Source organism: Arachis ipaensis, chromosome B6, assembly GCF_059453495.1.
Source record: "Arachis ipaensis isolate K30076 ecotype BB chromosome B6, ASM5945349v1, whole genome shotgun sequence".
NCBI lineage: Eukaryota > Viridiplantae > Streptophyta > Magnoliopsida > Fabales > Fabaceae > Arachis > Arachis ipaensis.
Genome location: NC_142441.1, coordinates 4,414,916 through 4,441,292, shown reverse-complemented (window position 1 = coordinate 4,441,292; position 26,377 = coordinate 4,414,916). Strand labels below are relative to the sequence as shown.

The window sequence follows — 26,377 nt, the reverse complement described above, 5'->3', positions numbered from 1 at the left end:
TAATTATTAAAAGTATAGAGATTAGTTTACAAAACCAAAAAATAGAAAAAACGTTTTGTAATTTTATAAAAATCTCACAATGTAATTTTAGTTATTTTTATCTTTAAATTTTTTGAAATTCAAACATCGCATGGTGCAATTTTATTTTGTATATTTTTTTATTTTTTTAAAAAGAAATCGCAGAATGTATTTTGACTAAGCCAACAAATCGTTTAGTCCAATTTAGGCTTGATTTGGTAAAATTTTTTAAAAAAAGGTGTTTGTCCTTTTAAAAAACACAAGCTCATCATTTTGTATTTGATAAATAAAAAAAGATCATTAACCCCATGATATCGCTTGGTGCAATTTTGCTATTATCTACCAACTACTTGTATAATTATGTAATTATGTTACTCCTCCTATGTTATATAGGTGCATTTTACCTTGTCTATATAGAAATTACTTCTTGTAAGAACTCAATTTTGGTTTGTGAATATTTTTATAGAAAATGATTTTTACATAATACTAAAATTGCCATTGACTATCTCACAATGTTCTATACTTAAGTCACAACTTTAGAAACTCCATCATTTGATTAAAAATATGGCTTACTCTCAAACGAACGAATTTAGAAAGGGTTCCTAACTTATTGAAAATATGGTTCATGTTGGGAGCATAACCTATTTTCAATTGTTCAATTCAAAGGGTTCCTGTTAGGCAAGACAAAAGCAACCATATATGCATTCACTAAAATCTGTTTTGGACATAAAACCAGTTTTGCCGACATGTTTTCAAGCCTAAATTTGCCGAATGATTTAAATTATGAGCAAGATTGGTACCTAACTAAGACAAACATCCATGAGAAATTGATGAATGGATAACAAGCACTTAACTCACAAGTAAAATGATTGCATTCAACTTGAAAATAACCATTCAATTCAACACACATTTAAAAGCAACACCATAATAGTTCAACAGAAAAGAACTATTACTACACTAACAGGAGTTGAGATCATGCACACAGAAATAAGTTAAGAAAAACAAACTATACACGTAATTACATGCTGGTTACTTCCGCTTTGATTGCTTTGCCTTTTTTGAGGATCTTCCACTATCCAGCTTTCTCTGTGCAGCTTCAAATTCCTCTTCAGAGGGCTCAGGCATATCACCTCCACCGTATTTTGAAGCCAGTGATGAGAACAATGAATCAAATCGATCTTTCCTCTGATTTTGACGTTGTGCTATCATTGCATAAAGATCTGTTTCTGGCTTCTTACTAGACCTGCAGGAAGCAACGGATCAGTCCCAAATTGCCATTATAAACAGCAAAAGGAAAACTAAGACTGATGAACCTACTCCGCCCTCCTCTTTAAAGGACTAGTTGGTGGTTTGATTTCAGATACTTTCTTCGCCCATTTTTGGTAGGCTTTTGTGTCCTTTAGTTCTCCTACAAATATTGGAGAAGAGACAATAATCAATTATCAAGAACATCTTGAGAAACCCAAGCAAATGTGTAATGTAACATAATGGAACCCTGTCAAGATTGTTTATGTTAATATGCAGATTCTCAATGCTGAAAAAAAGTGAAATAACTGCATGTTCTCCCATGATGTAATTGATTTGCAATTCAAGTCTAACATTTCAAATATAATCAGTACCTTATCCTACAGACAAAACAAGATCTAGAGCAACTGCCAATAGCTATTGGGGTTAAAAAATCCATATAATAATATTCTCACCAGCAGCAATTGCCTCGTCAAGTATATCCTTGAATCGATGTGAATCAAATTTAGGATCTGAACAAAGCATTGAACAAAAAAGCCTACAGAGGGAAGTAAAGTTATCACATATATCAAACTCAAAGGCTTTCAAAAGATGGTTCATACACATCACAAATTCACAATGTTTTCTTACCTGTCCATATTACCCTTGCACTTCTTGTACAAATCAATTAAGTCATTTTTCTCTGAGTCAGATCCCCTATAGTTAGCTTCAAACTCCTCAATATCAGCTTCAGTTACCTGTGGTTCATATATTAGAAAACCACAAAATTGAAAACAAGTATGGCACCATGCATCATGGAACACAGTATCACGTGTTTAAACAAATACCTTCTTATACATTGTTCTGAAAAACTCACTAAGATTCCGAACAACATCACCAGAAAGGTCCTGAATTTCACAAAAGAATAGACGAGTTATAGATGTCCAAGACATACTTAAAGTATCCTGAAATGCTACTCTTCCATTCTGTTATACACAATTTATTATGAGGGTATTTCTTTCCATTAACAGACCATAACGACTTAATTTGTATGTAGATATAGCTAATTATGAATCTAACATTATTGCTTAATTAATTCATTTGCAGAAGCCAAAATAAATTTCGTGATACTCACAGCATCATCAACACAACCGGTCTGATCATAAAGAGATCGTTTCTCTTCATCCCCAAGAATTGAGATTACTTTTTGCAATTGCTGAAACTTCTCTTTAGCTTCCTATATTAACAAAAGGAATTACAACTGTCTTTTTCTGAAAGTTAATTAAAAAAAAAATTCATATCAGGCAGCCTTTAATAATCACCTCATCACCAGGGTTCTTATCAGGATGAAGCCTCAATGCGAGCTTGTAGTATGCTTTCTTTATTTCCTGCTGAGAGGCTGTTCTTTCCACACCAAGAACCTACACATGCAAACAATGAGTCACCGCCTAACAAAATTGTATATCATCATGAACCAACAAAAGGGAACAAGCAGCTGATGTAGAATCAAGATTGATACACAAAATAACCCAAAAAAATCAATTCAGCATGCCATGGCCATAAGGAATTATAATGCCTGGCTAATTTGTTAACTTTCTTGAAAATCAGCTAAATGTAACGGCCCTTAAATTCACACAGGCACATAATTCCATCCTAGTCACTCAAGGCCCTCATTTCCCTTCTTTTCCCCCATTAAACATTTTGAATCATCTCACTCCTTTCAATCTCTATAAAAATTATCAAGCAAAGTCGGTGGTCCGCACAATATCTTTGCATTCTAATGACATCAGATTACAATATAATACTTATTCATCAGCCCCAAACATGAATACCAAAAAGAATTCACTTAATAGAAAAACACGAAAGAGTACCCCCTAGCAGATTTCGAACTTAATTTCTCCACAGACCTAGAGTGTTCAAATGTTCTGTCATGAATCTTCCCCTGCTCAGAATTTCATGAGACTAAACCTCAACGAAACTCATTGCTAAAATTGAACTCCACAACATTAATAATAGGAAACCTTAATCACGACAAAAAGAGGCTCCATTACACTACTAACAATTGAAGGACGTTTGCTTAATAATGAAATTTGTTCAATTTTAGTTACCTCGTAGAGGGTCTGATGGTTGTTGTTAGGTTCAGAATCGATTTGTTGTTCGTCATCGGGAACCCTAGCTTTGTCCTTCTTCGCCATCAAATCAAATATTAATTAGTAACTAAGATGGGAGATTTCGCAGCAAACTGATTCCAACACTCGCTTCCCTGGGTTTTCTTTCGCGGCTTTGTTTTTCCCTTTCATAATCATAAAAAAATTGAGATTTAAATTAAACGAATAAAAAAAATGAAAAAGGGTTGAAATTGTTCCCGCCATTGGGTTTCAGCTTTTACTCTTTTTCCCGCCGCTATTTCCACGGTCCAAGGGACGAGTAATTACTAATTAGTAACTAACTAATTACTGTTCTAAAAACTTTTCATCAGTTAAAAAGTATAATTAAATCAATTTAACAATGAATCTCATTACAGAGCCAATAGAGTATCTTTATAATGTCTATAATGGGATGCTTATTTGGTCCAATATGAGTTAAAAATAAACATTCAGGATAAAATACTACTAATTTCTCAAACACAATACACTCATACATACTATCCAAAATAATCATTCGAGTACTAGAGATATTAAACATTTGATATTCTATTAAATTGAATATTTCCAACCCTCTATTATACACATTATACCTATGCTCCATTGGCTCCTATACTTCCTCTTTAACAATATGTAAATGCATGGAACAAAGTTCTTAAACTGTAAAAATAATATTTTAATGCTAACAGAATAGAACGAGAGATGGTATTAAGAGGAGTGTTATTTTTTTACTGTCTTTAATTTTTATAAAAAAAATTAATTAAAATAATTTTAATTTTGATACACTGATTACATCCATTCTTTTGAATGATCATTTACATAATTAATATGAAATGTAGTTATTTTTAATTTTTTATTATGTGATATTACGTAATTGGATACATGTATAAAACTACTTTACACTGATAATGCATTAAAATTAAATTCTAAAAAAATTAAAACAAAATCTTCACATTTATAAAATAAAAAAGCTTAATTATTATTATTTTTTTTGACTGAAAATAACACAAAAAAAAAGACCTAAGAGAAAAAGTAGGACTCCTCTCTAATAATAATGTCTAAACTATTAGGGGCAGCAACCACTCCAGGTACACCTGCTTGTTAAAAGCAACCGTCTTAGCCATTAAATCAGTCGCTCTTTTTGCTGTGTGTTGAATGAATACTACCGTAATTGTCCAATTATGCTAGAGCATCTCTTTGATTTTGTCAAGCAGATCAAAGTCAGTCATAATCATGCTGATTGTGTCTCGCGAAACAAGAAGAAATACATCAAGATTATCAGTTTCATATATGATCTCTTTGCACTCGCAATCTCAAGCCATAACAAGCCCTCTCCAAATAGTATGAAACTCACAGCAGAGAACACTAGAAAGAGGTATACTAGTAGAACAATCTTTTATCCAAATTCCCATATTGTCTCTAATAATACACCCAAAGTCAGTTAATTGCTCATTTTCAGAAACGCTTGCATCGCAGTTCACTTTACAGGCATTTATCAGAGGTGGTTCCCAGTTATATTGCAAAGAGGAATGAGTAATATGTTTTTGGATGGTAATGACATTGGAGAAATCTCGAGCAGCATGTTTAGCCAAGTGAACAATTTTCTCCCTACTCCATGGATCATCTTGATAAAAGATGTCATTGTTCCTATCCCTCCAAATCCACCAAAAGGCCGCTGCAAAGAGGAACTCATTTTTTATTGAGATTAGAACGAATCCAAGACACAAAATTCAAACCAGAATCTACAGCGGTCATTCCCAAGTTTAAGCTAATCCAAATCTGACGAGCTTTTTGGCAAGTCCTAAAGCAATAGTTAATATCCTCTAGAGCAAGATAACATCTTTGAAAAAAATCAGAAGTAGCAAAACCTCTTTAAAACCGGTAGCTAACTGTGGAAACTCCGTTGTTGAGGCAAAGCCAGAGCAGACACTTTATCTTCTTCGGTATTCTCAAGCGCCAAAGCCAAAGCCAATTTTCATTATCATTCCAGCCAAATTTCTTCTTCAATAGCCGCTGATACCCGTTTTTAGTCGAATATGTAAGAGTATTTGAATTTGTCCAAAACCAACCTGTTTTATCTCCTGCTTGCTTGATAGGATCAAAGAGCATCAAATCGAGTTTAATTTCTTATGGAATCATTGTGCAAAGAATATCCCACCGTCAATGTCCATGGTGCCAGACATCTTCTAGCTTCAAGAGAGAATTAGAAATTTGCACAAAAGGAACCAAAGGAGCTAGCGTTCCAGATGGTCGCCAAGCATGATACCAAAATGATTGAGACATCTTGCCTATACACCATTCAAAACCATCACGAAGCTTTTCTATCGTCTTATAAATTGCTCGCCTAGTGCTTGAAACATTATTAAAAAAATTCGGTGAAAAGCAAGAACCCAGATAAATATTTTGCCAACATAATCATTACCCAAAGCTTATCTTTATTATGTAGTAATTGCCAAACAAGCTTTTTTAATAAAACAAAATTCACACATTGAGTATCTCTAATTTTCAAGCCTCCATATTTTTTTAGAGTGACAACTTTGCTCAACTTGACTAAGTTTAAGCAACACTCTCCCACTTTTTTTTCCACAATAGTTATCTAAATACAAAATCAATATTTTGACAAATTAAAGTAGAAAAAAGAGTCACTTACATATGGTAAATAGAAAAAAAAAACAATAAATTATTTAATTAAGTAAAGACCGCCTAAAAACTTAATTATTTTTATGTTCTATTTGAATAATAAATCAAATTTAGCTGTTTCCATTTATGTATAATATACACGTGATAGAAATATTATTTTTCTTAAAAAAAACTTAAAGATAAGTGATAACTAAGTATTTATCTTATTTTATTTTATAAATGTTAAGAACCCTAAAACAAATGCTAAAGTTTGATGGTTACGTGACGCAATACAATAATTCCCACTTCCCAGTTACCTATGGGATACGTCACTCTCTTACTGATATAGCTATCAGCCCAAGTGAACTGGGCCTAGCCCAAAAAGGGAAAAAAATCTTCTACCTTTTTCTTCTAACTCGAAGGCCTGACAAAAATTGTCATGGCTAGAGGAAAATATCAAAAGTAAGCTTCTTAGTTTAATTGGACCCACTGCCAGCTGATCCAATCCAATATCACTGCCTAATTTTGAGTACCTTTGTTCACAGTTCACACCCCAAAAAAAAAAAAAAACTAGCTTTGTTTGTGAACTGTGAAGCATGAGGAATTGTCTTTATTGAGAGAGTTATTTGATCAATTTTTGAGTCAGCAAATCTCAGCAGTTAAGGACTTAGGTAGAAGAGAATCCAATTCCCAGTTAGGGTGTTAGTTGGGATAGTAGGTGAAAGGAGATAAAATTACAACATCATTACACCTTATAAAGGAGTATGGAGAGATAACATCATATATGAATTAAGAGAACAACAACAAACTAAATACAACATTAATAAATTCACTTTATAAACTATGAGATCTAACACAAATAATTTTCTGTGTACTATGTTCTGCTTATAGGTAGTAGACTCTCAATCCACGAATATTTGAAAGTTTACAAAGCAAATCTATAAAGTGGTATCTGAAATTGCCGTCCTGCACTTAAATTGTTCTTAAAATTTTAATTGCATCAATTATATTTTTGAAATTGAAAAAATTGCACTATATTAGTCTCTAATCTGTTTTTTGTTAATGATATAGTGTCACCTCATAGTTTGGCCTCGGTCATTGACACGTGACATGCTGATGTGAATGGTTATGCTACATGTCACAATACTATTTTGTCATATGTCAGGTTATATCATGTGTACAATTTTATTTGTCCACGTGTCATCCACTATGTCATCATTATATATGTACCAAATTGGTTCCTTACTTTACATCAAATGACTTATTTTAGTCTTTGAAATTGAATGTCGTGCACCAAATTAGTCATTTAATCAGTTTGTTCTCTTTTTTTTTATAAATTCAAAATTTTTAATATTTTTTAATACACTAATTTTATTTTTATCTTTTCAAAAATTATTTAAATACAAGTATTTTTATAAAATATTTTATAAATTTTATCTATAATTTAATTAGGCGATCTTTTTATATATTACACTATTAATTAATATAAGCACTTATCGTAATCATGACTTCAACAATATTAAAACAAATAGAAATAAATATAAGAGGCAACAATAAAATTTTGGATTTAGCTAATACGTGTTGTAATGATGCAGGTTAAAATTATTAATTAAAACATTATATAATAAAAAATAAAATTAAAATTAGTGTATCAAAAAATATTAAGAGTTTTAAATTTACAAAAAAAAAGAGAACAAACTGATAAAATGACTAATTTGGTACGTGATATTTAATTCCAATGACTAAAATGAGTCATTTGATGCAAAGTAAGGGGACCAATTCGGTGCATATGTAATAATGACATAGTGGATGACACTTGGCCAAATAACATTGTGACATGTGGCATAATCTGACACGTGGCAAAATAGTATTGTGACACGTGACATAATCATCCACATTAGCATGCCACATGTTGCTAACCGATACGTCATTATACCGTTACACGTTGCCAAACCATGAGGTAACACGTGTCACCAAAGGTCTATGTTATCAAGCCATGTCAGCGCGTAGTTAATGAAAAACGGATCAGGGACTAATATGGTATAATTTTTCTAATCTCATGAGTAATTGGTACAATTGAAATTTCAGAAACGATTTTGATGCACGACGTCAATCTTAAAGACACCTTAAAGATTTACACAATGTTTACATTTAGTAATCTAGAAAAAAAAGTCTATTTTATTAATAAATTATTAGTGATAGTTTTTAATTAGTGCTGTTAATTTTCTCTAATGATTAACCTTTCAAAGAACAAAACCTGTCCTAAATCAAGCCAATTATGTGAATCAATTTGGACACCATCTCTAGAGTGTATTCTCTTAGTCATTATCATTTTCTTCTTCTTCTTCTTCATGCATATACCTAACCTTTTTACCTTGCCCTCCTTGTAATTATGTAATTCAATCAATACTCCTTTAATAGTTTTGCATAATTAGCATATTTTTCACAGTGCACGGCACCCATTGCCAAACTTCCACAGCGAAAAGAAATGGAAAAAAAAAGGGAACAAATAAATATGATGATGGGAGGGAATTGAAGAGGGAAAAAAGGAATAATTATGCTTTTCCCACTTAGCCAAATAAAAACAAATGAAAGGAGATACACTGATACACACATCTATGATCCATTACACTTTTCATAGCATTCATGCAAAACATGGGCAACAAAATCAAAACATAGTCCCCACCCTAACCTACAAGAGCCTAATCTATGAGATGTGTATTATTATTACCTACCCCTCAATCCCTCATGACTTTTCCCCAATTGAAATAAGTGCAATTTGATAATAAGACTTCACTTTACCCTCACTCACCCCCCACTTCCTTAGTTTGTGTTGTGTGTGTATCTTATTCTTATGTGATCTTCTTTGATTCATTTTGGGGTCTCTAGGAATATTATTGCAAACAAACATGGCAATGTAACTAACACTCTCTTCTTTGTTGTTTCTGCATTTGTCAAATCCTTGTGACAAACAACATCATGAACTTGATAACACTAGTGTTTGTTATTTGTTATGCACATTATATACCCTAGATTCCTTGTCATATTCTTAACATGATAGTACAATGCTACATGTTATGTTTTTTTTTTTTTTTTTTCATAGGATGCTCAAATTAACCTTAGATATATGTGAAACTTGTTCATTCAAAAGTTGACTATGACTTGCAAAAGTGTTGGGATATGCTTCTTTGAGATTTTCAACCCAATTCAGCATATCAAATGGAAGAGGCTTATAAAAACAATTGAAATCTTAATTATTTTACTATACTGATGAATATTTTTGATATGTCGGTATCATCCAAAATTATGATTCCAATGGCACGCATTGCTTTGATGCCTTTGACTCCCCTGATCCATACTTTAAAACAAATATTATTCTTTTTCCTCTCTACCCTCTTTCTTTAATTATTACTTTACAATCTTCATTAGTACTACAACTATATCTATATATAATTATATATTGATAAATCATTTGACTTTATTAGTAGGTAAGCTAACATCATGATTATTTCTAAGATGAAAGAGAAAATTTAAGAGCCTCATTCACTGTAATTTCTTGGCCTTGTTTATTAGGTGGATTAATTATTATTTTTGTGATAATATGTTTTAGTAATTTTTTTATCGAAGATAGGGAGATTCAAATTCGCAGTTCATTTTTTTCGATATGCCATCAGTGTGTGAGTTGTGCAATGGTGTTAGACACAGGTGTGGGACAGAAGTTTCTAAACAATGACAGAGAGAAATCGGATCGTCCGATTCCTTTGTTAGGAAACCAATTGGAGGGTCCGATTAGCATTTTTTTTTTAAAATAAACTTGGAGGGTCCGAGTTGCTTGTTTTTTAATTTGGCTAATATGGAAAAGTATATGGAACTAAAATGTGACTAGCCAAAAAGTAAATAAAACCGTTTAATTAAAATCACTTTTTGAATAATATGTTTGAAAACCGCTCCTGAGATCACGGAGCACAAACCAAAACCCGATTTTTCATGGAACCCAAACACATTTTGGCTGATTTTTGGCTGATATGCTTTTGGTTCCCTAGTTGTTCTCGGCTAATATTAATCGGTGGTAAACTGCAAATCGGACTGTCCGTTTTCCCTTCTCCCTATCGCACCGTCCGATTTCAATTGGCTTAACACCACACCCCGGTAAAGCTCACATGCATCCCATATGTGTGGCCTACTCCACCAATGGCGCCATATGAAAATTAAAAAGCGCAAATTCGCAACTTCTTAGGTGAGTATGAAAAAATTATGCCATTTAAACTATAATTCATTGGCATGTTTTAGTAATTTTATTATTGACAAAAATAACTTAAAAAAAACTACCAACAAATTAGTGAGACTCAACATATATTTATAATTTACTTTTTTTAAAATTATTTTGATTGAAAACAAAATTTTTAAAATATCATTTTAATATTTTGCTCTTTGATTTTACTAAGTCATGGTGGTTATTGGTGATATAGATAATTAGATAGGAGTGGTTCTGCTGCAAAGAAAAGTCAAAGGAGTTGATTGTACATTGTCTCTGCCACCTAATCATCAAAGCCAAAGGTACTAATTTTACAGTCTTAACTTTCTTTCATTTTCAGGGAAAAAAAAAAGTTAAATTAATTAAAGAAAGAAAAAAAAAACTTTTCTATCATTTTGTCTTTTAGCTCCTAGCATCCTTTCTTTTTTTTCTTTCTTTCTATGTTGCCATTGATTCATTTCTGTTTTAGTTCCTGCAGGATGCTGTAGTAGTACTGAACTGTACAAGAAGAATCTAATGGATTTAAGATCCATAGTAGGCTTTCACTTTTACTTTTTCTTTTTCATTAAATAAAATATAATTAATTAATTAATTAAAATTAACAACTCCAGAAGTCTCTGACTTCCTCTTTCATTTGGAGTTTTCTCTATGTAGTTTTATTTCCACCCTTTTGAATCTCTTTCCCTTCTTTCAGTTTCAGAACACTGCAGCATTATTCAGCTTCATAGGGTTGAACATTGTCACAGAAAATTTTCAATTGATGGTACTGTTTTGTGTATAGTTAATAAAGTCAACTCTGATGAAAGAAAACAACTTTTTAGATATTTGAAACCAAATTAAATTAAATTCCTTCTATTATTGATGAAAAATTGAGAAGAGTTACCAATCTGTTGTGTTAATAATTACTAAATTCTTATCAAGTTTAGGTAAACTCTTGCAAGTTGAAATTTATGGTTTAAGTTTCTCTAAACTTATCACAGATAGGTGAATTCTTTAATTTATTATCTTAATTCTTTAATTTATTATCTTTATTATACACTATATCAGCTTTGAAGATTTTAGAATACTAAAGCATTTCAGTGTTAAGCAACATCAATAGGTGGTTATTTAGATTTAAAAAAAAATTACAATTAAACTAAAAATAGTAATTAATCAATCACTTAAAAAATATATCAAAACCATATTAAGTATATACTAAAATCAGCCACTAAAATTACTAATATATATATATATATATATATATATATATATATATATATATAAATTCTAAAAGAGTTATATTACGTGTATACTAAAGTCAGTTATCAGTATAAAATACATACTAAAATATAAATATATTAAAAATAAATTAAACCACATATATATTTATACATAAATACATTAGTGGTTAATTTTAATGACTAATTTTAATGTATAAATAATATTTTTTATTCTAAAATAATCTAAATTAAAATACAACCTTATGGTATAATCATATTATAATTAAATACGTTCCAAAATCATATTACAAATTTTATTTATAATCAAACCGATAATCAAATTCAAAAATCTTATAGTATAGTCTCCTTATACTCATTTAAGAAATTGTGGGTTTGAGTCTCATATCTTTGGTAAAAAAAAAAAAAAGTTGAAACTCTACGTGAAAGAGACATTTCATGCATAATTTTCATGTAAAACAAAATTTAGAATCAAGAATTCCGTATTCTCACCCAAAAGGTAGTTCTAAGAATCTAATTTTATTCTTTCAATAGCTTATAAAGTATGTGAAATCTAATATTCGATGAATTGGGAACTTGGATTTTCAATGAAGCAACTATATGTGTATCATATAGTAGTAGATTGAAAAAAGAAAACTACAGTTCTAATGAAAAGGTTCAATTATAAATTTACTTTACCACGTTTGAATAATTCATCATCTAAGCTATTGCAACAAAAAAATAAAATAAAACAAAAAGGAGCGAGTAGAAAAAATTAAGGGGTAGAGATGCTGGGTAGAGGCGAGTTTGGTATTTAACTTATAAAAATATGATGACTGATTTTATTGTTGATTTTAGTATATATTTAATATTTTTAAATATATATATACGTTAAAAAAATATATATTAAAAATATTTAAAATAATACTTGTAAACATATATAAATATATAATAATTAATTTAAAATTTTTTATGTGAATATAATATGAAAAAAAATCAAGATCAATAAGTTTAAATAGTGACAATAATAAATTAAATAATTAAATTATGAGAAAATAAACCGGTAAATGAGATCAAGCTAAGTAATTTACTATTGGCTTTAAACTCTAAACATCACTATCACTAAAAATACTTTAAATTCTCCTCCAACCTTTTTCAAAGTTTGGAAGTGAATTATAAGTGGCAGCATTGTCCTTCTCTTATATATGCTACACTTAGCTTTCTATGCATCAATATCCAATACATATTTTAATTAATAATTGGTGTTCAATTATGCATACATACAAATGAAACATTGAAGAATAAAACAATAACAGAATGAACATAGTGTGGTCCTCCACAACCACAAGCCAAGACCCAAGGGAAAGGGTATTGTGTGTGATTAATTTTAGGGTGTCTACTAGTGATGAGTCCATGTCTAATATAATACTATATAATATAGAAAAATTTTTAAGTATAGATATACCGGTGTTTTTTATCTTAATTATAAAAAATATATATAATATATATAATTAAGATTAATAGTTAAAAATTACTGAAATACTTATATATTAGTGTACTTACAAATTTTTTTATAATATATTATCTATATTAAATATACACAAAAAATCATATATTAATATATTTGAGTTTAAAATTTGTTTAAAATAATGAAATGAGAAAAAACTAAAAAAATTAATAGAATAGACGCAGATAAAACTACTAAGACAGAATGCAGATGAAATTGTAAAAAAAAAAAAACGAGAAACATCTAATTTTTCTATGAAAATATGTAAATATCTAACCGATTAAAAAACAGCAAGATTAAAACGAAAATCATAAAAAAAGGAACACAAAATAAAAAAAATGACACCAAAAAAATTTAGGAGGGTCCACACATAAGTGCCATGTCAACTAATACATTAGCTGCCATGTTAGCAATGTGGAAGACATGTGTCAGCACGTGAGAGGACGCGTGAGCCACGTCAATAACTGACTTAGCCCTAGTCAACTTGCGGTCAATAGAGATGTGGGTCGGGCAGTGGCGCCGTAACGAGTGCACGATCTTTATTATAGGATTTTACTTTTTTATTATTTATTCTCTTAACACCTATAAATACATTTATATATTGTATCATTCTCACATAACTTGAATATACAAAAAATTCCTTTTTCTACTATTCTCTCTTACTCTTCAGAAACATGGTACCCTCCTTGAAGAGGATATATGTTATTTTTCTGGTGAGAAATTACTTGTTTTTTATTCCATATAAATTTTTCTCCTTGCCTTTTTCCTTCATTGTTGACATTGTTTTGATATTTTTTCGTCTCACAGATTAACTCATCTTCTCCATCTTGTATTTTTGAATCTAATGAGCCAAATTCACTGTCATCTGCCACCACACGTGGTAGTAAATGATACGGTACGGTCTGTGATGGATAAAAATATGTTCAAAATACGACTGGAAGGAGCACGCCTATTGAAGATGGACATAGAGCTTCTAATGGTGCTAAAGGCGCTTGCGGTAGCTAATGACGGTGGTGTTTGGTTCATTAGACTCGAAAATACAAGACAAAAATAGTAAACTAATTGGTGAGATGAAACATAAAAATAGTGACAACAATGAAAGAAGAAGACACGGAAGAGAAATGTAAAAAAAACACAGTAATTTTTTACTAAAAAAATGTATGCCTTATTTAAAAAGGATAATATGACTTTGATATTATCTTAAAATAAAAAATAATAAAAGAATTGTATACATTCAAATTGTATAAAATTATAAAATATATAAAAATATTTATATATATTAACAGAATCGAAATAATAAAAATATAATATCTTCTAATAAATATTTAGATATACTAAATAACTTTAATAAATACTAACGGATACTAATATATTTTAACAATTTTATATGGGAAAGATGAAAGAATTGGTGTTCCGAGGGTAGGGGTGAACGCGGATCGGATCAGATTAGATATGGCCACAATTCCGATCCGATCCGTACTAAAATCATCGGATCGGATCCAATATCCGCAGTTTTTAAGGTTGGATTCGATCCGATCCGATTCGCACATTTGCGGATCAGATCAGATCGGATATTGGATATAGTCGCAAAACACAAAAATATTTTTGAAAGCTTATTTTTATTAAAAAAATATCAATAAAATTCATTTTTTCTATTCTTTTAAATATGTCTACTCTTAAAATAATATTAAACATAATTTTCTTGAATAATAAACTAAAATAATACAACATATATAATAATTATTAGTTGAAATAAAATATAAAAAAATATTTACTTATTTATTTCTTTATTTTTACGGATACGCAGATATACAGATACCAACATAAAATCCGTAATTCAATTCGGTCAGTGTACGGATCCAATCCGATCCATTTCAAAAGTCTTGCAGATCAGATCTATATCTATAATTTTCAGATCGAATTTAGATAAACATCGCGAATATGCAGATCGAATTCAATCCATAAACACTCCCTCCAAAGGTCCTTGTGATCCTGATGCATTAATTTGGATCACATGAACGTGACGGCCACATTAAACATATATAAGGTACCAAAACTTATGTAACAGAAATAATGTTAAAATTTTGAGGGGAAAAAAAGTGAAAAGAAAATAAAATCTTTTAAAATGGGCTTAAGTAATAAAGTTATGGATTAATTATTTTGTCGGTTTTTATAATTTTATCAAATTTTTAATTAATTAATTATATATATAATTAAATCTATATATCATATCAGATTTTGTAATTAAGTATCTATTGTAATAAAAATATTAAAATTAATAAAATATTCTAATAAACTATACAAAATATTCAATAAAGTATTAAGTATATTCGTTTTGTTTAACAGAATATTCTGTTAATTTCAATATTTTTATCACGACGAAAACTTAATACAAAATTTAATATTATATGGAGACTCAATAAAATATATATATATATATAAACTTAAATAAAAATTTAATAAAATTATAATGACCAACAAAATAACTAAACTTAAAATTATCTTATACTTATAAAAACTATCTAACTTCCTTTTCAAATAATGCAAAATTTTATAGTAATCGAATTTGTATAACAATTCTTAGATAATCTCATTTATAGCAATATTGGATTTTGAAATGTCTTTTAAGGAAATGAAAAAAAAAAGTAAACTAATAAAATTTGGCCCTTTTTTTTTCTCCTTTCTTTTCCACCTTGAAATAAATAAATAGAGACGCATATACTCAAACTATGTACGTGAGATCTAAATAAATATGAATTTGTACAAGTGACAGTAGTACCTGCATCTATATAAATGCATGAATAGTATAACAATTGAGAGAATTTTTAACCAGGTATACAAATTTGCTCATTTATTTAGGATTTTTTATTTAAATAAATAAAATAAAAATATTAATTACCGAAATAAATAAATTTAAAAATATTTATTATTTTTCGTTTTTCAGTCATATCTCGTTTATACTGTAAACGAGATAGAATTCCACGTATCTCATTTACAGTGTAAACGAGATATGACACGTCAGTTGCGCCATGTCTATCTCGTTTATAGTGTAAATGAGATATTTGGAGTTGTGTCCAACCGGCTATAAAAGGATGTGTAACCCTTGGTATTTCTCACAAACTTTTCGTATCATATTTTCTCACAAAAATACAAGGCATTAATGGCTAGTAGTAGTCCGTACATAATTGTGCTTGTGTATCCCAATTTCCGTATGAGAAACGGCGACAATGGAGTGACATTTGAGTGCGATGATCCGATATTGTTTCTCACTCAACGTGTGAATACGTTGTCGAATTTGAAATGTTTGATATTGAGCAGGCTTGGTGGTACAGAAACGATGGAGATCGGAAGGGTGGCGTATAGGTTGCTGTCCCCCATGGGTAACGGAATCTTCCGATTTCGACTATTCCGACTACAAGACGACGAGCATGTGCAAGTGATGTTTGACATCCATGGGAGGATCATGGTGGAGCAAGTGATGGAGCTGTCTGCAGAGGTGGAACACAGCGGCGATGATCCTTTTGTACACTCGACCTATGTGCAGGACGACCGACCCCTCGCACCACCGCCCATTCATGTCGCTGTTCCATTGGATCAGGCCGAGGAGTGCAAGGAGGAGTCGGACGAGGATTACGTGACGGACAGTGGGGGTAGCGACTTGTCCGATAGTGGGGATGAGAATGAGTGTGTTCCGGAGACACCCGTTCCTACTGCGGCCCGCTACGTCCTGCCTCCACCTCTTTCAATACCGGCGCTTTTGGTAGTTCCGTCTCACTATCACAGTCTGGATTTGGACGCCATGCATGAGAGGACTCCGTTTCTTGACACGGGTGAAGAGGATTACAACCTAGACGGCGGTGTAGAGTTTCGGGTCGGCCACAAGTTTAGAAGCCGGGAGGCAGTACTTCAGGGTGTCAAGAACTACAGTATTTGGAGGAGTGCGGAGTACCGAGTGATCGAATCAGACCGGTTAAAGTACCATATGCAGTGCCGTCAAGCTGATAATGGGAGCCTCCGTGTGGCCCTTCGTCAGAACCTCGGATACTGGTAAGCTTAAGTTTACCTTCGCCTTTCATTACTTTTATACAATATACTAAGTAGGTATACGACATGGCTGAAGCAATACTGTGTTGTTGTGTTCAGGGAGGTTCGGAGGGTGGGTGGAGTGCATAGTTGTCTTGCACCCACCATGTCTCAAGACCATCGTCAGCTAGACAGCAATCTGATCTGCCGGGTCATCTTGCCGTTGTACCACCTACCAAAGTCACGCAAGCACCCCCAACGGGGTTCCTGTGTGCACGTAGGTCCAGGTGGTACGCCACGTCCTGCAGGGTGATAGTCACCTCGCCCCACGGGAGATGAAACGTGTGCGTCTCTGGACGCCATCGCTCCACGAGTGCTGAAATCAGGAAATTGTCAAATGTGAAGTCCCTGAGCGACACCATGTCGCCGAATCCGGCCTCAGCCAGATATGGGACAATGGCGTCCAGTGGAGGAAGGGTATGGCTGACTCGCCGGGGCAATAGAAGGCGAGACCTCTGTGGAATGCAAAAATAAATTTTTAACCTATAAACATATAACAACAAATTTTTCTACTCTACTTAAGAACAACGTACTACTACTACTTAGGAACATACTACCATGTGCCTACTCTACAACTGTCTCTAAATTACTTATGTCGGTAAGCAAATCCTAATTAAGTCAAACAAATCGTACAGAAGCAAATATTGTTCTAAATTCATCATAGATTTCAACCCCTAAAGCATTTTACTCAGTGCTTGTCACTACGAGACTACCCTAACAATGTCCACATACTTATTAGACTAACTGAACGTAACGCGACTAACCTCAAAGTCGGCTGCCCCGGCGTAATGGGAAGTCTCATTTAGTTTGTTGATGTCTCCATCGTGCCCCGCCTGACGTGCCATCACCGTATCGGACTCAAATATGATAGAAAACGGTTAAAAGAGGGGAAAAAGAGTTTGATTAGGTTAAAGTGAGGTCCAGGAACATGCTGTGAATGATTTCTACTTATAGGCACCGTTCGGTCTTATCTCGTTTACAGTGTAAACGAGATACATGCAATGCCATCTCGTTTATAGTATAAACGAGATATGACTGGAGAACGCAATTCGATAAATATTTTTAAATTTATTTATTTCGATAATTAATATTTTATTTTATTTATTTAAATAAAAAATCCCATTTATTTACCCATTATATATAGCAAGTTAGGAACATGATTACCCACCAAAAAATATACGGCTTTATTCATTTTTCCCATCATATATATTACCAATTTAACTATTAAATGAAAAGTATCAAAAATAAATTTAACCTTATATAATCTTGAATAGACCTGAAACTAATTAGCACCTTTTTGCATAGACTGCCATATTTATTCATTCACTATTTTATCAACTAATTATTAATTTAAAAAAAATAACAAAACCATTTAAAAGAGGTACGTAAAAGGCCAAACAAGACAACAGTGACTTACACATACCCACTAATACACAGTAGAGACCTAAATATAAAAGATCATGTAGAGACAAGAGTTGGTGAAATCTGTTGATCTTTATTTTTTTTTTCAATTAAAGCATTATGATTATTTATTAGAGTAAATAATCAAATTCATAAAGATGAGTCGTTTTTTAAATTGATTTTCGAAAATTTTTTAATTAAATTTATTTTTTAAATATTTTAAGTTAGTTGAGTTTTTTTTATCATTTTTATTGTTGACAATATAAAAATTTATTAATATAATACATTAAATGATACAAAATTGACCATAATATATATCTAATAGTCTTAATTAATTGTTAATATGATAAATTTATATAATTAAATTAAATTAATTCTAAATTAAAGAGACTTTGAGATATTAAAATTCTTTAATTTAGAGTTGATTTGATTTAATTTCGTAAATTTATCATGTTAGCAGTCAATTAAAATTTTTAGGTGTATATTGTGATGTTATTGTGTGATATGAATAATTTTGACGGTACGAAAATAAAAATAACAAAAAGATTAATTTGTCCAACTTAAAATTTTTAAAAGATAAATTTAATTAATTAAAAAAATAATTTAAAAAATAATAACCTTTGAGATACGAATTTGACTATTTATCATTTAGTAAGAGGGTGTTCAATAATAATACTGAATTAAGAAATGAAGAGGAGATTTTAATAATATTACATTATAGTATTAATAACAAGTGGATGAATTTAATTATTTATTAATTTAGTAAATGCAAATGTGGTATATAGTTCCAAAAGAGTATGCGAGGTGCGGTGAGGACTTTTGTCTCATTGTCAGCGATTCACTCACGAGTCACGAGAACCTTTTCGATCTTTTCTTTCTTCACACAAATCCTTGTATCTTTTCCCCAATAATATTATATTTTTTGTTGACAGACCAACAATATTACAGTTAATGAAAAATAATTTTTGTAAATAATGTAAATAATAAATTTTAAATTTGATCTAATAAAGTAAAAAAATATTATATTTTTTAAATTATTTTTTAAATTTTTATATTAAAATAACTATATACACGTCTAGTAAATTGAATATTTAATTATTATTAATTGTATATAAATAAATTAAATAAAAAAAAATAATTTAATTAAAAATAATAAATATAATCATCTGCATATTTATTGAATTGAACATCTAACATATTTATTGTTTATATTATTTAATATTTTTATTATTTATCTATATTTTCTTTATTGTTAATTATTTTAAGAAATATAATTAATTAATTAATAATCCTCTATTACTTTAAACCCCTTTCTCCTAAAACAAAGCTGCATTATATTATGATATTTTTTTTATTTTTTATAATATTATCTAATTTAATAGATTAAAGATTTTTTTTAATCTAAATCTTATTTAAAAATTTATTATTAGTTAATAAATTATTACATATACGTATTATGAATTATTCATCTTAAAAATTTAAATTGATAAATAATAATATTAATAATTTTATTTTTAATACTTTTTTCAAACAATAATATTTTTTAAATTGATTTGATTTTTATATAGATTTTTTTATTTATCTTTTGTTTTTTTATATTTTAAAATTTATTAAGGATCAAATTTTAATTTTTTGAGATATAAAATTTTAATATTATATTATAAAATTAATCATTCAAAATTTTAAATTAATAAAAAAATAATATTAATAATTATGTTTCTAATAATATAAAATAAAATTTAAATTTTTAATATTTATTTAAATAGATGGATAAATTAAACACACGATTTATCTAAGTTTGTTATTATATTTCGACGATTGAGGCATGAATATTATTTTCTTAATTACGATACTGATAATATTATTGGTAATATAATCCTGCTAAATTGTGGCAGATAGGAGAATAGAAAAATGAATAAAATGTTGTTGTGATGCATTGGGCGAAAGCAAAGCACTCTTTGAATGTCTGACTTTCAGAGGTGTCTGTGATGGTCAATAGGGGGGCCCACGTGACAACAGTAGATGATGCACGTGACCATACCATACAAGCCAAAACATGTTCAATGTTGTGAGGGTACGTGCATTGAATTTTGTTATCACTTTATCATCCCCTAATAATCTTTACACTTATTATTCACTTCATTGTTTCCCCCCTCTTGCTTAGGATTCTATTCTGCACGGATCACCAAAAAAAATTTGCAAAAATGAAATTTGTAAAAATGATTTGTTACGAGAAATTTGTCAAGTTTTTATGAAAATAGGAATTCACCTTCGAGAATAAAAAAAAAGAGGTGATAGTAGAACTCGAACTTGCGATTTCGAGATAAGTACAGAGAGATTATGCTATTTAAATGAGTGAATATTCCATCCGACTCCTGATAATTATCTAGAAAGGACAACGAGACCAAAAAAAAAAAACCTAATTCAACCCTGATCTTTTTTTTTTTTTTTGGATAGATTAACCCCTGTGCCAAAAAAAATAACATTGACTTTTTTTAGCACAGAGACCTCGTTGTCCTTTCGAGGTGTCAGGGCCGGATTGATTTTTTTTGTTAAGAGCCTTATTATCTTTTAAGGTAATTGTCAGTTTTGGGTTTTTCTCTATTTAAATTATAATTCGTTAACCATTTTTTTTCCAAAATTTAATATTAAAGTATCGTATTTTTAAAATTAATTATTCAGATGTGATCTTTCTTATATTATTAGTATTATTATAATAATAAATCATAATTAAAAATAACATAATAAATTAGTGATTACCTTAGTGAAAAAAAATTTAAATAATTAATTTTAAAAGAGTAATATTTTGATAATAAATTTTAAACAAAATGATACATTATTCAAAAGTCAAATTTTTACTCTATAAAAATTTATTAAATTATTCTGTGACGTGAAATTATAATATCATCTTTAGTTATATTTATAGTTGAATTTTAATTATTATTAGTTTTATTAATAAAGGATTTAAATAATATTATCATAAAAATGTGAAGTTATTAACAGTGTTGACTATTATACTCTAAGAAGTCAAATTGAAAAGTGAAGATAAAATGTTGAATAACAAATCTATAAAATAATTATGACTGCATTGCTACTTGCTAGTTGTTATTGAAATATGAAATTGTGGGGTGAAGCAAACATATATAATTTCATTATCTCAAATGAAGTGATACGCATACACCTAACTTCATCCAATAATTCATGAGGTTTTGGAACGATGTGTTAGCAGCAATAAATAAATGTTTCTTGTTTCTAATAAGTGAAAACAAAAGAGAAAGAAGAATAAAGTAATGGTGGGGTAGATGGTTGAAAACTAGGCACCAAGCTCTCTTGAGGCCTGTGCTGTGTCTTGCAAAGGCTTCATAACTCAACGCAATTTCATGCAGAAAAATGGAAAATCAAATCTTTATTCTGCATTGATATATTATTCATTCATTATTACATGAATTCTAAATTCTACTTTTACAAAAAATCACACTTCATCTAATGATAAATAAGTGATATCAACGAGTATGAAGGAAGTTATATACAGTGATCTATTTTAAAAATTAGTCGCTATATATTTATGTATAAATATATGTAATTTTATTTATTCTTAATGTGTATTTTAATGTATATTTTATATAATTTTAACATACATGTGATGTCATTGTTTAAACAAAAAGACATTTACTCGAGTAATCGAGTTGGTCAAATGATAAAGTTGATTGAGTAATTAGTTGACTCATCCGCATAAATAAGTATTAGAGGTTGATTGTTTGATTGCATATATAGTAATTTATTGAGCAACGGACAACAAACATTAAATAAAGATCATATATGCAATATATTAGTTCTTGACATGTCGAGTTGGGTATATTACGGAAAAACATATTTTATATTTATCTGATATGAATTGACTATTGTAGAGTCTCACATTCCCTGGCTTTTGATTAGAGTGAATATAAAGAAAGAAAAGATTTGCTGAAAGAACACAAAGAAGAGAAAGATCTCTTTACATTTGCAGACACAAACACAAACACATAGTGATAGCTAATGGCTACTACTAAATTCTGTACATACCCCTTATTCCTTCTTCTTCTTCTTCTCTCTCTTACCTTTGCATTCTTTATCAAGCTTAGTTCATCATCATCAGAGGTTGACACCCTTCTGTCCTTCAAGGCCTCCATTGAAGACTCCAAGAATGCCTTGTCAACTTGGTCAAACACTACATCAACACACCACTGTAACTGGACTGGAATCTCATGCTCCATTAGCACAACCCCACCTTCTGTAACTTCAATCAGCCTTCAAAGTTTGAATCTTTCTGGTGATATCTCAGCTTCCATATGTGACCTTCCAAGTTTGTCTTATCTCAACCTTGCTGACAACATCTTCAACCAACCCATACCTCTTCATCTTTCACAGTGCAGCTCACTGGAGACTCTTAACATCAGCAACAACCTCATATGGGGAACTATCCCATCTCAGATTTCTCAGTTTTCTTCTCTCAAAGTTCTTGACTTCAGCAAAAACAAAATTGAAGGAATCATCCCTGATACCTTAGGCTCACTAAAGAATCTCCAAGTACTTAACATGGGGAGCAACTTGCTCTCAGGTTCTGTTCCTGTTATCTTTGGAAACTTAACCAAGCTTGAGGTTCTTGATTTGTCTATGAATCCAACCTTGGAGAGTGAGATTCCACATGACATTGGTGAACTCAAGAACCTGAAGCAGCTTATGCTGCAGGGTTCTTCACTCCAAGGAGAAATTCCACCTTCTTTTGTGGGATTACTTGGCTTAACTCATTTAGATCTCTCTGAGAACAATCTCACAGGTAAAGTTCCTCAAGAACTTTCTTCTTCTCTCAAGAACCTTGTTTCCTTTGATGTCTCACAGAACAAGCTCTCAGGGCCATTTCCAAGTGGAATTTGCAGAGGCCTTATAATACATCTCAGCCTCCACACAAATGCATTCACTGGTTTAATACCAAACAATTCCATTGGTGAATGCAAGAGTCTTGAGAGGTTCCAAGTTCAAAACAATGGTTTTTCTGGTAACTTACCTTCTGCATTGTGGTCATTGCCAAAAGTGAAGCTCATTAGAGCTGAGAACAACAGATTCTCAGGTCAAATACCTGAATCAGTATCTGAAGCTTCACAATTGGAGCAAGTTCAGCTTGACAACAACACCTTCTCTGGCAAAATTCCTCAAGGTCTTGGCCTTGTTAAGAGCTTATACAGATTCTCAGCATCACTCAACCACTTCTATGGTGAAATCCCACCAAATTTTTGTGACTCACCAGTTATGAGCATTGTGAACCTCTCACACAATTCTCTCTCTGGTCAAATCCCAGAACTGAATAAATGCAGGAAGCTAGTTTCACTTTCTTTGGCTGATAATAGTTTAACCGGAGAAATACCTTCTTCTCTTGCTGAGCTTCCAGTGTTGACTTACATTGACCTCTCAGATAACAACCTCACTGGTCCAATCCCAGAAGGGCTTCAGAATCTGAAGCTTGCACTTTTCAATGTTTCCTTCAATGATCTTTCAGGTAAAGTACCATATTCCTTGATTTCAGGTCTTCCTGCTTCATTCTTGGAAGGAAATCCTGGTCTTTGTGGCCCTGGATTGGACAATTCTTGTTCTGATGAAGTTGGAAGACACAAAAATGGTGGCATTACAACCTTAACATGTGCATTGATCTCCTTAGCCTTTGTTGCTGGTACTGCCATTGTTGCTGGTGGCTTTGTATTGTATAGGAGATCATGTAAGGGAAACAATGAAGTAGGTGTTTGGAGATCAGTGTTCTTCTATCCCCTCAGGATCACTGAGCATGATCTCCTCATAGGAATGAATGAGAAGAGTTCAATGGGAAATGGTGGCATTTTCGGAAGAGTTTATGTTATGAACTTGCCAAGTGGTGAACTTGTTGCTGTGAAGAAGTTAGTGAATTTTAGGAATCAGTCCTCAAAGAGTTTGAAATCCGAGGTCAAGACTCTGGCAAAGATTAGGCACAAGAACATTGTTAAGATTCTGGGGTTCTGCCACTCTGATGAGTCAGTTTTTCTTATCTATGAGTTCTTGAATGAAGGGAGCTTAAGGGATTTGATTTCGAGACCGGATTTTAAGCTGGAGTGGAGTGTTAGGTTGAGGATTGCCATTGGAGTTGCTCAGGGACTTGCATATCTTCACAAGGACTACGCGCCACGATTGCTTCACCGCAATGTCAAGTCCAGTAACATTCTTTTGGATGCAAACTTTGAGCCAAAGCTCACAGATTTTGCTCTTGATAGAGTTCTTGGAGAAGCTGCATTTCAGTCTACTTTGGATTCTGAAGCACCATCTTCCTGCTACATTGCACCAGGTATGAGATGTCATGTGAATTACATAAAAGGTTTTAAGTTTTAACAGTTCTATAGTGAAAACATTCAGCTGAAAATGCAATGCTGTAATTTCTAAAATTTTGATCTATTGTTAACTTTCTAAGGTAATAGCTTGGTTTCTTAGGTGAACTGTTTAGTTGACTTATAAATTGGCTTCTCTGTCTCTTAGCAAATTTGATGGCAGAGCTTGTGTCTCTTGATAGCTGATAAATTAGGCAGAATTCTTCTTAAAATTTACTGATATAAGTAGTTATCCATGACCACAGAATGAACATTTGATTTCACATTTTCATATTTGAAGTTGCATCCTTGAATATTTGTCAAACAGAAACTATAAGTGCATCTTTCTATTAGCTCACTGCACAAATATTTCCCACCTAGTGTGTTCAGCAAATTGATCATTTCATCTTATAAAACATGTGATGAGTTTTTCTATGCATTGTGACATCTAATCAGATGACAATGCTGCCACGTAGACAAAAATGATTTCTTTTTGTTTACATGGCAGCACCTGATCGGATGTCACATGATGCATTTAAATTAAACACCAACATATAATTTCTTTCTCATTGTGGTGCATGATATGATAGCACAATATGGCACTAACTAGATATACTGTTACATTCCATTGCAGAATATGGTTACAGCAAGAAAGCCACTGAACAATTAGATGTGTATAGCTTTGGTGTTGTATTGCTAGAGCTAGTGAGTGGAAGACAAGCTGAGAAAGCAGAATCAAGTGAATCCATTATTGACATAGTGAAGTGGGTTAGGAGGAAAGTGAATATAGCAAATGGGGTGCAACAAATTCTTGATCAAAGAATATCATCAACTACATGCCACCAAGAAATGGTTGGAGCCTTAGACATTGCTCTCCGTTGCACCACAGTGGTTCCTGAGAAGAGGCCATCAATGGTGGAAGTTGTGAAGTCTCTTCAGTCCCTTGAGTTAAGGACTTGCATTGCAAACTTGCAAGATCAACCACCAAATGAGGAACACTCCAATATTCCAATCTGATTATATACATTTTTTTGGGGGGTGTAGTCTTTGTAATGTAAATTATCAGCTTTATATTTCACATGTTTCCTTTTTTATTTTATTTGGAATGTGATGAATTTGGAATATAGAAATTGTTAGAGCAATGACTCATTCAATGTGTCGCACAGGTTACTTACCACTGGTAATGGTAGTCTAATGGGTACCATCTTGTATTTGTTCATAAACTATCGTTTTTTGTGTTGTTTTAGGCTTAGCTTTTTGTGCATGTGATGCCTACTTCTGAAATTCTATCGTACTTTGTGAAGTAAAAAGATTTAGGCTTAAATAAATTGTCCCATATAATATACTTGTTTAAGTCAATATTTTGGGAGTCAAGAGAATTGGTTTGAAGTTTTTAACCTTCAGTGCCTCATTTGCTGATAGTAACACATTCAGTAATTAGGATTATGTGTAATTCTGCATGAATATAATCCATGAAGTAAACTTAAGGTTTTGTGCCTTAACCAAACAAGAGTTCCTAACCCTGAGTGTAAGAGTATAGACATTATCCAATGCATAAGCCCTGT

The 26,377-nt window shown here is 31.3% G+C and overlaps 3 protein-coding genes across 3 annotated transcripts; 2 read left to right on the top strand and 1 right to left on the bottom strand.

The window, feature by feature from the left end:
- Positions 1-867: 867 nt before the first annotated feature.
- Positions 868-3,667, bottom strand: LOC107646278 (chaperone protein dnaJ 6). The gene is made up of 8 exons (XM_088490226.1): positions 3,351-3,667; positions 2,565-2,663; positions 2,378-2,479; positions 2,091-2,150; positions 1,894-2,000; positions 1,719-1,801; positions 1,336-1,426; positions 868-1,261 (listed from the first exon to the last, which is right to left on the bottom strand). Exons 1-8 carry the CDS (start codon positions 3,435-3,437, stop codon positions 1,048-1,050), a joined length of 843 nt encoding a protein of 280 aa, XP_088346352.1. The 5' UTR covers positions 3,438-3,667; the 3' UTR covers positions 868-1,047.
- A 12,456-nt stretch (positions 3,668-16,123) lies between these two features.
- Positions 16,124-17,014, top strand: LOC107646277 (uncharacterized). Its single transcript, XM_016350471.1, has one exon. It carries the CDS (start codon positions 16,124-16,126, stop codon positions 17,012-17,014), a length of 891 nt encoding a protein of 296 aa, XP_016205957.1.
- Positions 17,015-22,351: 5,337 nt separating this feature from the next.
- Positions 22,352-26,076, top strand: LOC107645450 (Leucine-rich repeat receptor-like protein kinase family protein). The gene is made up of 2 exons (XM_016349480.3): positions 22,352-24,793; positions 25,447-26,076. The coding sequence occupies exons 1-2, from the start codon at positions 22,483-22,485 to the stop codon at positions 25,827-25,829; spliced, it is 2,694 nt and encodes an 897-aa protein (XP_016204966.1). The 5' UTR covers positions 22,352-22,482; the 3' UTR covers positions 25,830-26,076.
- Positions 26,077-26,377: the final 301 nt, after the last annotated feature.